Source organism: Fukomys damarensis, unplaced genomic scaffold (assembly GCF_012274545.1).
Source record: "Fukomys damarensis isolate Sample0158 unplaced genomic scaffold, DMR_v1.0_HiC HiC_scaffold_1, whole genome shotgun sequence".
NCBI lineage: Eukaryota > Metazoa > Chordata > Mammalia > Rodentia > Bathyergidae > Fukomys > Fukomys damarensis.
Genome location: NW_022900913.1, coordinates 58,754,147 through 58,766,810, shown reverse-complemented (window position 1 = coordinate 58,766,810; position 12,664 = coordinate 58,754,147). Strand labels below are relative to the sequence as shown.

At 42.3% G+C, this 12,664-nt stretch overlaps 1 protein-coding gene across 4 annotated transcripts in view; it reads right to left on the bottom strand.

Annotated features, from left to right (window-relative positions):
- Positions 1–12,664, bottom strand: part of Sv2c (synaptic vesicle glycoprotein 2C) — a 206,865-nt gene that overhangs the window by 11,375 nt on the left and 182,826 nt on the right. For all 4 annotated transcript variants that reach the window (XM_010619116.3, XM_033761491.1, XM_033761488.1 and 1 more), the window contains 3 exons: positions 10,444–10,577; positions 7,150–7,353; positions 6,533–6,692 (listed from right to left, as the gene is read on the bottom strand). In XM_010619116.3, the coding sequence (XP_010617418.1) occupies positions 6,533–6,692; positions 7,150–7,353; positions 10,444–10,577 (498 nt within the window). The remainder of the gene's footprint in view (positions 1–6,532; positions 6,693–7,149; positions 7,354–10,443; positions 10,578–12,664) is intronic.

Sequence of the window (12,664 nt, the reverse complement as noted above, 5' to 3'; positions counted from 1 at the left end):
TATACACACACACACACATATATATATATATATAAATTAAATTTTGGGAAACTTTAATGGTGCTGCCAACTTTGGAAAAAGTCATCCCAATTTACTGTGTTGAGTTGGCATTGTACAGAAATGGACAACCATATTGGTCTAGAAATGTTAATTTATTTTTGTTTTTATTTTTAATTTTTTTTCCATGTGTACAGAGTTAACACATCATACTAAATATGTAAGGTCATATCTATGTGGGTTTGATTACAGAAACTAATAAAGTATTCTCTAAATAATGAAAAAAAGAATAAGATAAGACTACAAGAGCAAGAAGCAATTTAAATATGTTCAGGGACCATTTTCATCTCCAGAATTAAGGATTATTTTATCATTGCCTTTTCTCTTTTACTTTCCTTTTTAGTCTTATTTTAGGATTCCCTATTTTTAATGGTCATACAGAGATTTCTTTAACTGAAATACCAAATAGTTTCTTTGGTGTGAAAAACTATAATACTACACAGGATCCTAATGAGATAATTAACAATGTGAAATAGGAAGTAAAGGGCTAAAGGTGTAGGGAAAGTGGGAAGGGTGGGGGAAAGGTAATAAGGGAGAGGAAAAAAAATATATGAGAAACTGAAAAAATGGAAATAAAGTGTTTGTAAATGGGGAGGGCAGGAGGGGTTGAAGGGAGGGCAGGGACAAGGGGAAAAAATGAGAATCAAGACCTATTATGTAAAGGTACAGAATCCCAATGATGAATGTAATTGTATTGTATACCTAGATGGTACCAATAAACTCAATTAAAAAAAAAAAAAAGACTGTGGAGAACACTCAGCATTCATTTTACAGATGAGGGCCCAGGCTCAGGAAGGAGACAGGGCTTATTCAAGTTATCTGCTGTTTTCTAACAGGGTCTGTAGCTGAGTCCAGGTATTGACTCCTGGAATAGTGCTCTCTCCTCCACACTGCTGATGGAGTGGAGGGAGGGGCAGGTCTTGAACAGGTCCAAAGCACTGTGATGAGCACCCATGGCCTGGAACCTCTGAAACTGGGAGCCAGCAATTTTTTTTTAACCTCCTCTTAAGTTATTTGTCTTAGGTGATTTGTCATAGCTACAGCAAACTGACTGACACAGGAACTGAGATGCCATTTTAATCTCTTCATTTTACATCCCAAACAGCTGAGGCACAGTTGTGCCGAACAGTCCCCTAGGGACACACGACTGTTCAAGAAGTGAGTCAGGCCTGTAGGTGGCCTCAGGGTGAGGGTAGGAGCACTTCTTTGTCTACACAGCACAGTCCGGTGGGAAGGGCATATGTTCTGACTTTAGCTCACCTTGGAGAGAACAATCCCATAGTGCTGTGTGACTGCAGCAGGTGCCAGGATCTGCCAGGAACAGCGGGGTGAACAGTCAAACCTTTGTTTTCGAATTCTTTCTGAGATTCTGTCTGAACTATGAACCCTGGAGGGTGTGGGAAGGAGGAGGACAAAGGCTGGGCAGGCAACCACATACCCTGAGGGAGGCCTCTTGGGCTGGGGATAGAGCCAGAGGTCAGGGATGGGAGCAGGGTAACCCCACCGTATAGAGAGTCATTGCCTGGATGCCAGGGCTACAGTAGGACTTCTGGGAGGTTTACAACTTTGGTGAAGGGAGGAAAGAACGGGGGAGTGAAGGACAGAGACAGTGAGCAGTGGATAAATCCTGCTGAACCTATCCTTGTGTTCTTTATACTGAAGATTCCAAGAGAAGAGGGAAATTCTGCCTATTTTTCAAATTAGGGTAGTAGCCCCTCAACATAGGTGAGGGGTGGTGCTCTAAGCAGCCAGCCCTGGCCAAACCCAGATAATGGGAGTTATCTTCTGCTGGCATCTCCAGTGCTGTTCACAAAGGGTTCAAAAAAGTTGCTGGTGGTAGGGCCTGGGGAGTGGAGAAATGGCAGAAACAGGAAGCTACCCTGGCCAATGTGCTCAATGATAGCAGCTTTCTTTCAGATTTACATTCCCAATCTATGAGAAGACTCACTCTGTTGCTCATGACCTACACTACATCTACAGACTGCTTTGTTTGTTTGTTTTTCTGGCACGAGAGGAACTAAGTGTCTAGGGATCTTGTCAAAATTGTGAAAATAATCCTAGTACCTCTCAATTGTTAAAATATTAAACAATGATTTGAATATTCAGTAAAGCCCTGAACTTCAAAGGTCAACCGTTTTTGTCTCACTCTTCATTTCCTTCCTTGGAATGTGTTTCAAAACAATCCTGTCCTCCCAGACTCACAGTCAAGGACACATTCCTGACCCAAATCACTAGCTTCTGCCATCTTCCTACGTCACCCTGCAGGTTGCTGCAGAACCTCCCTTGCTCCTTTAAGGCTAAATCTGAGACTTGTGGGTCTGAGCAAGAAGGGTATTGTATAGACTGAGGCATCTCAATCATGGTAGCTGTCATTCTGGGTCACAGGGAAGCTGGCCTTGATAGGAGTTCCAAGCTGTGACCACAGCTAGAAGCAAAGTTAGGATCAAGATGGAGGTGGTGGCCTGGGCGAATGCATGAGCAGAGGGGCTCTTCCTTTCTGCAACTCCGCTGCAGTTAGTCCTTACTTCTTACCTTGATCCAAGGTTACTTCTGGCCTTGGAAACTTGGTTGAAGAATGATATGGAGGACCAGCTATAAGTTTTTTTTACTGCTACACTAATGTGCTCATTGCCTTGCCTCAGTGGGAGCCCCATTTCTTCAGATCATAACATCTTATTACTTGGATCCTTGCATAAAGTCTGGCTTTTTGTCCTTTCCTCACCCAGGCTGGGGTTCTAGCCCAGTGAACCCTTGTGTCCTAGCTTGGCGTCCTAATCTTGGTGTCTGGATTTTCTTTGTCCAGGTCTGAGTTTTCTTACCTAGAAAATTCATGCCAAGACTCAACCTTCTGTCTCCTCCAAAACACTAGTTCCATGTGGGACTTTGTTCTCTGTTCTCTTTGCCTTGCACTCTGCCAGGGCTCTAACCTATTGCCTGATTTTGGAATCATGCCATGAGCCCCATTCCTAGGAAAACCATGACACAAGAGTTCAAAAGAACAAAAGGGTAGCTAGTTGTCTCCAACATACATATGTACACACAGACTGATAGCCTCATAGTCCTCTGATCTTTAGAGACAGCACTGCTTACCTCTGATTTGAAGATTTAACTAGATAGGAGCTCAAAAGGCAACTGAACCCCAAGTCAGAGGAAAGGTGAGGTTGCTTGCTGTCAAAGCTGGGCCGATTTCAGGATCAGCCGTCACCTCAACTGTGACTTGGGGCCATGATCCTTGCCTTCATGCCTGTCTTTACCCTAGGGTAATGCTTATAGCAGCTAGCACTATATTTCCTCATCTAACTGCTTATTTACTGTCTTCCTCCCAATAAATGGAGGTTCCATCAAGGCCAGGCTTCCAGTCCATTCACTGCTGTGTTCTGGTGACTACAACAGTTCTGTTCCCATGATACCCATTCGCTAAGTATCTGTTGGATGAATTAATGAATACACTCGATTCCCACTTCAGGCATCTTTCTGGCATCCAGTGTAAATATTCAAATGCCTATCAGTCAGCTCCACACTGACATGAAAATTGAACATGTCCCAGATGGGTCTCATCGTCTTCCTGACCCCCGCAGGACCTGCTGTCCTCTGACATCTACATCTCAACAGGGCCACAGCTGTCCTCTTCTCTTCACTCCAACATCTACCCAGGTGCCAACTGCTCTTGGCCCTAACTCCAAGAACCCAAGGGCCTGTGGAATACTTACTTCTCCTGCTGTCCCACCTGCCTTTTCCAGTGCGCATCACCACCTTCAGCCTCCAACACGCTTCCCTGCTGTCTTTCTGGACACCTGGGTGAACTCTATCCCATGTCTTATCTTGGCCTCCTTCTTCCTAGATCACCTCAGGGGCTCCCTATCACCCTGCAATAATAACAGTGTGCAAGAGCCTTCATGGCCTGGTTTTGCTTAACTTTGTTAGTTTTTTCCTTCCAGAGTTTTTCAAGTGGTATCTGCTTTGAATAAAAATGCCTCTGCCTGGCTGCCATTTACTATTCTTCAGGTACCAGCTTCAATGTTCCTTCTTCCAAGAAACCCTCTGTAGCGTTCCGATGCTTTCAGGGCCCCACCTCCTTTCCTCACCCTGACCATGCCATATTATACTGACTTTCGCTTGTTCTTAGCTCTGAGGAGAAAAGACCACAGTGACTTACCAAGTCCGCACATTTTTGCATGTTAGTGTGATTGTGTGTGGTGGGGGTACTAGGAATAAAATCCAGGGCTTTGCACTGAGCTACTGTACCTTTTTATTTTTTTATTTTGAGACAAGATCTTGTTAAGTTGCCCAGTCTGGGGTTAGACTTGTGATCCTTTTGCCTCCGCCTCCCAGACTGCTAGGATTACAGGTGTTCATCGTCAAGGCCTGCTTAGTCCCACTTTGATGTCTGCTTCTTGCAGGAGTTGAGTTAACTGTTTCTCCCTCATTTGAGGTTTAATCTTCCTGATAACAGACTCCCAACAGGATCATGTTTCCCAGAGAAAGGACATCCCCAATTATGGAGCAGTCGGCAGTGATTTCTTCTAGAGTAGTATCCAAATCATAGTGAAAAATGAAAAGGAAGGAGGCTCTGACAGCCTCATTTTAACTTGGAGGGGTTTACCTTAAATGTTGTGGTTCTCATCTTGAATATTCCCCAAATACTCCTGTGTTGAAGTCTTGTTCTGCAGAACACTGTTCAGAGGTGGAGCCTTTAGGATATGACTGTAGTCATTGCTCAGTGTGTTTTGGAGAAGTTCACTTATAGAAGTGAGCTCTCTGTCTGTTTCCAGCCATCATGAGCCAAGTATCTTGCTCTACAACACATTCCCCATCATGATGTTCTGCCTCACACAGGCACAGAACAGCGGAGCCAGCCAGCCATGGACTGGAACCTCTGAAATCGTGTGCCAAAATAACCCTCTCTTAGCCAGGCATGGTGGTGCATGCCTGTAATCCCAGCACTTGAGAGGCTGAGGCAAGAGGATCACTGTAAGTTCGAGACCAGCCTGGGCTACATAGTGAGCTCCAGGTCAGTGTCAACTACATAGTGAGACCCTGTCTCAAAATATAAAAAAATAAATAACAAATAAAAATAAATAACCCTCTCCTCCTTGAAGTGACTTTTAAAAAGATACCTTGTCACACTAATGGAAAGCTGATTACAGTTATAAACAGTTTAATCCACAGCCATGTAGGCCTTGTTTCCACAACAAGAGGTTGGTCCGAGTAAGCTCAGGGAAGGCTAAAGCCTTGCTTTTCGAAGCACCCTTTCTGCAAGGCCCATGGCATCCACCCCAGGGAGCTGATGAACATATTAACATATACCGAATAAGTGAAGGAGAAGTTACATGGAAATTGTATGGTTTCTTTCAGAGTCCACGTATGTAATGGCTCACTGAGAGTCTGAATTAGAATATGTGACAAACAGGCATCCAGGGTTCTTGAGCTTTGGTTTTGCTATTAGGAGATGGACATATGAGTATCAAAGTGTTCCCTTAAGCTCAGAAAAATAATTCCTGAGGAAAAAAATATAAGTGGGAATCTGGACAAGTGAAGGATGTAGCCAATTGGGGGAATACTAAAAAGATGAGCTACTCAGTAGCAAATTATTAGCCTTAAAAGCTCAGCATAATCTTAAGGAACAAAACCTTCCTCCTTCATTTGATTTATTTATTTATTTTGGTACCAGGGATCAAACTCAGGACCTTGTGCATATGAGGCAGGGGTGGTGCCACTGAGCTAAATCCCTGGCCTCCCTCCTTCATTTTAAAGTTTGCAAGCTACTCCAACACAGAAGGCTCCCATAGTAACAAAACATGAGTCATACATGGAATAAAAGGAGGCAAAAGGCATCCTAGCTCACGTTGATTGGCAAAGTAGGGCTTTTCTTCTTTTCCTTAACTATTCCATCACTGAAGCTCTACCCCAAAGTCCTACCTTCTACCCCTTTGTCCAACATGAATTGTAAAGTCTCTGTATTTCCATTTCCCTCAGTAGCAAACTTTTTTTTGTTTTTGTTTGATTGGAACTAGAAATATGTTAGGCTTTCTTCCAAAAGACCAGAAAGCCAAGAGACGTGTTCTAGAGATGTCTTTGTCACTGCTCAGTGCAGAGTGCCCATGAACTCCTGCAAAGGTGAATGCCCACTGTCTTGGGCTGATGAGCTACTCCACATGTGGGCCAAGACAGCCTATTAAATTCCAATCCCCACCAAGTCATTACAGCTCTTCACCCTCCTGGCCATCAGATTAAGTCAGGGCACAGTTAAATTGGGTGCCACGCCTCAATGCCTTATTGATTCCTATTAGGAACTATATCCCCTACACTTTTTTAGAGGTATGAGCAGAACCTACAAATTCATAAACTAATATACTTTTTTGGATTTTCGCTTTTCTGGGGGAGTGGTAATTTGGCTTATGTCTTATGATTTTTTTTTTCCCAGTGTGCCCATGGGGCTTGGGGTACCTCTATCCTATGGCTCATTTTACCATACCTCCGGTCCGTGGGGTACAGTTCTACAGTGACCACGTCGAGAGAGTTCCAGGCCGAGATGGTCAGCCCATTGTACAGACACAGCATGCCGATCATCATGGATTCGCTGGTGCCAAACCACAGGAAGAAGCAGCTGATCCCAGAGAGGACCATCGAGCCACCTGCCAATGGTGCAGACAAAGGCTGAGTTTTTTGTTATTTTATTTTATTTTATTTTATTTTTTTGCATCTCCAGGGGGTGAGGCCCCTTAGGCCTTTGAGGACTCTCAGGAAAACTGACATCCACAGAGCAGCTGCAGCCTGAGTTGCATAAAGCTCAAGTGCCAGCATGTTCACCTGTGTGACAGGTTGCCTGGGCAGCTTCTGAGCATAGCGAGCAGGCAGCTCCCATTATCCATTTCTCAGATGGTTAAGTGGAAAGATAGACATTAGTTACACATAATTAGCTTTTCAGTCTGTTAAATCATGGAAATGGCACAAATGAATTATAATTAGACATCATTTCCACTACAGTTTAATTCAAATGAAAGGTCCTCCTGGACTTAAGATCTCAGAGGGCAGAGAGCCTGCAGGGAGGCAGGGGCAGGGCTCTTTCCTCAAGGAAGGCTGAGCACTTACCTAGCATGGTTAAGCGCCCGATTCTGTCCATAAGCAGAGCGGACACAATGTTCCCTGGAAGCACTGCCAGTGTCCCCAGGAAATTGACGAAATAGATCCAGTAGGCACTGTAGTCGTCATCAAAGGTAATCTGGCACCCAGTCTTGTTGTGAGAAAACGAGCAGTTCTGAAATTCACTGTTAATGAATTTGTATGGCTCAAAATCTGGAGGAACAACAAAGAGAGTGATGAAGATCTTAGCAGGTGTAAGTAACAGGTCTCAGGATCAGAAGGCCTACTGCAAGTCCAGAAGCGTTGTCATGGGAAATTCCTTGAGGACCTCGGGGCCTGGGCTGGCTGCACTTTTTGTCTTGTTCTGGCCAGAGCATGAGGTCTACTTCTGAACTTCATGCTACAAAGTAGCAGAAGGAAGGGATAACTTTGTTGAATGAAGAAATAAATAAAGTTAAAGAGTTGAAGCAATATACTTTAGTGTAATTATCAAGTTATATAAAGGTCATTGTTATAGTACTAAAAGCTTTCACACTATTTGTATCAAAACAATTTGTTCTAAAATACCATGCATAGATCTTATCATTGCTCAGAGAAGGAGCAGGGCATTCCTTGGGTCCTCAAGGCTGAATTTGTAATTCAAGGGCTATGTGGATGAACCCACTAGAGAACGAGGTCAGCCTCAGCCCGAAGGTCTCTATCTTTTACAGCTAGGGAATTTTTTCTTGAACTTGAATCTGTGTAAAGACTGCAGCTGGTGGTGGGTTCTAAAGCCTGTGTGAATCAAAGCTGTTATCTTCCTGCCAGTCAAGATCTGGCAGAAAAAGAAAGGTGGTTTTCTAAAGTTGAATGAGTTAGAAGGTGGGTGATAGCACTATTTTTGTTTGCTTTGTTTTGGGTTACTGGGGATTGAACCTAGGGCTTTCACACTGAACTAACTTACTTTCTTTCTTTTTCTCTCTCTTTCTTTCTCTCTTTCTTTCTCTCTCTTTCTTTCTTTCTTTCTTTCTTTCTTTCTTTCTTTCTTTCTTTCTTTCTTTCTTTCTTTCTTTCTTTCTTTCTTTCTTTTGAGACAGGGTCTTGCTAATTCATTAAATTGCAAAGGCTAGGCTCAATTTGTGAACCTCCTGTCTCAGCTTCTCAGAGTGCTAGAATTATAGGAGTGCACTACTATACCAGGCTAGAAAGTGCTGTTTAAAAATCAAAGATACCAGGACCGGTGTGGTGGACAAGAGGGTTGCTTTAAGTTTGAGGCCAATCTGGGCAACATAGTGAGTTCAAGGCCACCCTGAACTGCAGAGCAAGACCCTGTCTCAAAAAACCAACCAACCAACTAAACAAACAGAGAAACAAAAGCCAAAGACACAGGACATCATTCTCATTTGGAGCTGAGCAGAGCTGGCTCTTGTCTGAGTATAGCAAAGAGGGGGCTGCCTCCAGGGTGGACACTGATCCACCTGCAGCACCAAGCTATTATTCTGCACCCCTTTCTTAGGACTGATGTATGTGTGTGTGGGAAACAGGAGTTTGGAAATCAGATAAACTGGCTTCACACATCAGCTGTTACTACTACTAGCTCTGCAACTGTGGCCAGATGACAAAGATCTCTGAGCTTCTGCTGTCTTGAAAACGCCATGAGACAATTGATGTCTGACCTCTTACAAGGGAAACAACGAGGAGCAGATCCTCTGCTTCTTTTTCTTTCCCTCCTTGGAGGTCTCAGGCTTGTACTAAAACAGTACCTGACTGTGCAGCAAGGTTGGCTTCTGAGAACCCCAGCCTTTGGAACCAGGACTTTTAAAATAAAGTGTCAGCAGCCACTTAGGCTCCTACACAAATCTGTCTGCTTGCCACAGACTAAGTGAAAGGAAGCCAATATTTGGGTCAAAAGGAAAAAAAAGATTTATTTAAAGTTAGCTCTGGGGAGATGTAGGGGCCCATTAGCCTTAAATCACCATCTCCCTATATATAAGTGGGAATAGGTTTTTTATAATAAAATACAAAAAAGAGGGAAAAAAACACAAAGAGATAATGCAGATCTTTACACTTTATCATTTTTAGCCATTTTTAGCTCATCTTTCTCTTTCTTATAAAAAACAAACTGAGCTCCTTGCCTTCTGGGTCTGACAACTACATATTCTGTCAGTTTTGGGGGCTAAAACAAGGGAGGGTGTGGCTATATACTCAACAAAATGTTTAGAGTTCTACTTCACAGTGGCACTTACAAAACTACAGGTTAAAATTATTAATCAAAAGCTTTTCAATTTTTTTTCCAACTTTGAATCAGGCACTATTTGCATTCAGTCTAACCAAGAAAAACAATAAAGCTTATCTTTGATGCGATCTGATTCAGAGAACTTCTTATTTCCTTTTTGGGGATTGAATCCAGTCTTTAGCACTGAGCTACATCCTAAGCCCTTTTCCTTTTTCATTTTGAGACAAGTCTCTAAGATGCCCAGGCTGGACTCGAATTTGTAATAGCTAAAATTTGGAAACAGCCCAATTGGCTATCAACTGGAGACTGGATAAAGATTTTTTAAAAAATAAAATGGAGTATTACTTGGCCATAAATAACGAGAAACTAGAGATATTTATAGCTAACTGGAATGCACACTGAGGCCATACTCTTAAGTGAAATTAATAAGTCACACATGTGTAAATACCAAATAGTTTCTCTGGTGTGAAAAAGGAAAAGTGTAAATAAGGATAAAAATGTATAACTGATATTGTATAATAGGAAGAAAACATCTAAAAGAGTAGAGGAAGTGGGAGGGCAGGGGAAACGTAAGGGAAAAGAAAAATATGTGAAGAGGAAAAAATATGGAAATATGTCTTTGTAAACAGGGAAGGGTGGAGGGGGTGAAGGAAGGGCTGGGGAATGGGGAAAAATGAGAACCAAGATAAGTCATGTAGAGGTACAAGATCCCAATGATGAATGTAACTGCACTGTATACCTAAAATGTACCAATAAACTTAATAAAAAAATTTGTATCCTCCTGGCTTAGCCTGTTCATTTACACTTTACTTATTTATTTTTGGCTTTTTGAGACAAGGTCTTGCTCTGCAGTTCAGGCTGGCCTTGAACTCACTATTGTATATAGACCATGTGGGTCTCAGACCTGCAGTGAACCTCCTGCCTCAGCCTCCCAAGTGCTGGGATTCCAGGCATGAGTAACTAAAGCTGGCTCATTTACACTTAAATATCCATGTCTCACAAACCTCTGGCCACACCGATCACACAGTTATCACATTGAGCCCTTTGAAGAAACCCCAGCTAGAGGCAGTGCTGGGCAGCACACCTACCTGTATTGTCAAAAATGGTATCAATAAACGTGCAGTTCTTGAAGTAGGTGTTGACTGAAGTCACATCCTCAAACGTGCAGGATTTAAACACTGAATCTTTGAATGTTACAGATTTGAACTTGACCCCTAGGAATCTGTCCAACATAAATATAAAGTTTATGTGAACAACTTGTGTCCATTAGAGTTCAAAGCTATCAAACAGATTCAGAGTTGTGGTGCCATTCTGTAGACTTCCCTAACTATAAAGTACATGGGCTTTTGGGATTTCTAAATACTTTCCTTTCTCTTTTTTGCCTCAAAAATCCAGTCCTTTTCTGCAGCTTGGCTCAGTGTTATTTGCCATCAAGGAAGGACATGACCCTCAAGCACACTTAGCTTTCTGCCATGTTGGTAAAAGATTTTGTGGGCTGTGTGACTGGAGATAGAGAGACTGGTGATTACCTGTGGCTACTTATTTTTCAGTCCTATCCCCACAGATTTTCACATACGCCTTCATTTGAAAATACTCTATTTGGGGTGAATGGCTCTAACTTGTAGATATGTTTCTGCCTGAGCTATTTTTTTTTTTCAGTACTGGGGATGGAACCTAGGGCCTTGCACACTCTGCCACTGAGCCACTTCCTCAGACCCCTGAGCTTTTAATAAAAGTCTGTATCTTGTCCTTCATGGCAGTATAGGGAATTCCAGCTGTCATGAAGAGAGGGCATAGCAATTCTGCTTTATTTACATGAGGACTGCCTGCTTCCTGCTGGGAAAACCACAGGTCACACCCATTCCCAGGAATATGTTTCTTTCCATAGCCAGCAGACATTTCTTGAGACAAAGAGAATTACAAGAGTCCTGTTCTCTTTTGGAAATGTGTAGGATGATGAAAGCTGCTGGGGTGCATTTTGGGGTTCTAGGTGTCAAAAATGGAACAGCCATAATAGCTGTAATGACTTAGGAGAGTCTGTGATTCAGTCCCTGTGACATGGGTAAATATTCACTGATGGGCCTTGGTCGTCTATTGAGAGAGTGGGAATGGATCTTTACCCAGTCACTGAGAGGGAAATGCTTGCTCACCTGTGAAGGAGTTACACTAATGCCACGCTCATTAGGAACAGAAAGGGACTAATCCTTCTGGCAAGTGAGCCACTTCAAAGCAATCCACTAACTGCTGAATTCTTTCAAACTTACCCTCACCATAATGCCTGACTGCATCCATCAGTTAAGCATCCCATGACCTTGCAGGCCAACCAATTTTAAAAAATCATCTTGTCTCAAACTCCACTTTGGGGCTCCAGAGTAGAACCATCTAAATGCACCAAAGAAAGCTAGAACATGGCCCATTTAAAGAAAATTATAATTTTTTTGAAATGGGATTGAATTTGGAAAAGGAAAGCAATTTTAATTTTCTTCTTCTTTTTTTTTAAATTGAGGTAGTTGTTGTTTTGGGTGGGCAATAAAAATGCATGGTACAAAATTCAAAAGACTGAAGAAGGAAACAGTCCTCCAAGCCATTCAGTTCCTCTGCCTAGTGAGAGCCACAGGTGACCGGCCACATTTGGCTCTGTCTCTGTGGTCCACTGTGGACGGGTACCCATATCAGTGCAGGAAGGGCTGCTGTTGTACACGTGGCATGGGGAAGGTATTATAAAACAAATGAGTTGCCTTGTGGTATTTCAAATTTCCCTGAAGAATAGAACCTTCTTCTAGCATCTAAAAAGCAAATATACAACATGTATTTTACAAGGATTTCAATATAGTGCTATTAAATGATTAATCATTGAATCACTAAGGTAAAAACAATTCCAAGTGATCTCAGGCAATAGCTTAGAAATATAACAAATTGCTGAAACTATGACTGAGACACAAACATATTTTAGGACTATCTAATGGAGTAACAATTCCTTTTTAAATAAACAAAGTAAAAATTCACTCTAGAATTACACAACAAATTACAGAGAATTTGAACGCAAAGCTTTTGTAAGTTCAGATGTAAGCCAGGGTTTCAGGTGGGAGAGGGAAGCTGATCTTACCTGGTTTCCACTATGGTTAAGGCCCTCAATGAATCACTAATCAGAACAACTGACCACCTATGGTCAATTACATTGCATTACACAGGCCACAAACATCACAGAGTTCTTTTTCATCTTTTCAAACTGGTTTTTGCTTTGGGAAACTTTATTCAATTACTTTGGACTTCAGCTTTATCTTTTTTTTTTTTTTTTTTTTTTTTTTT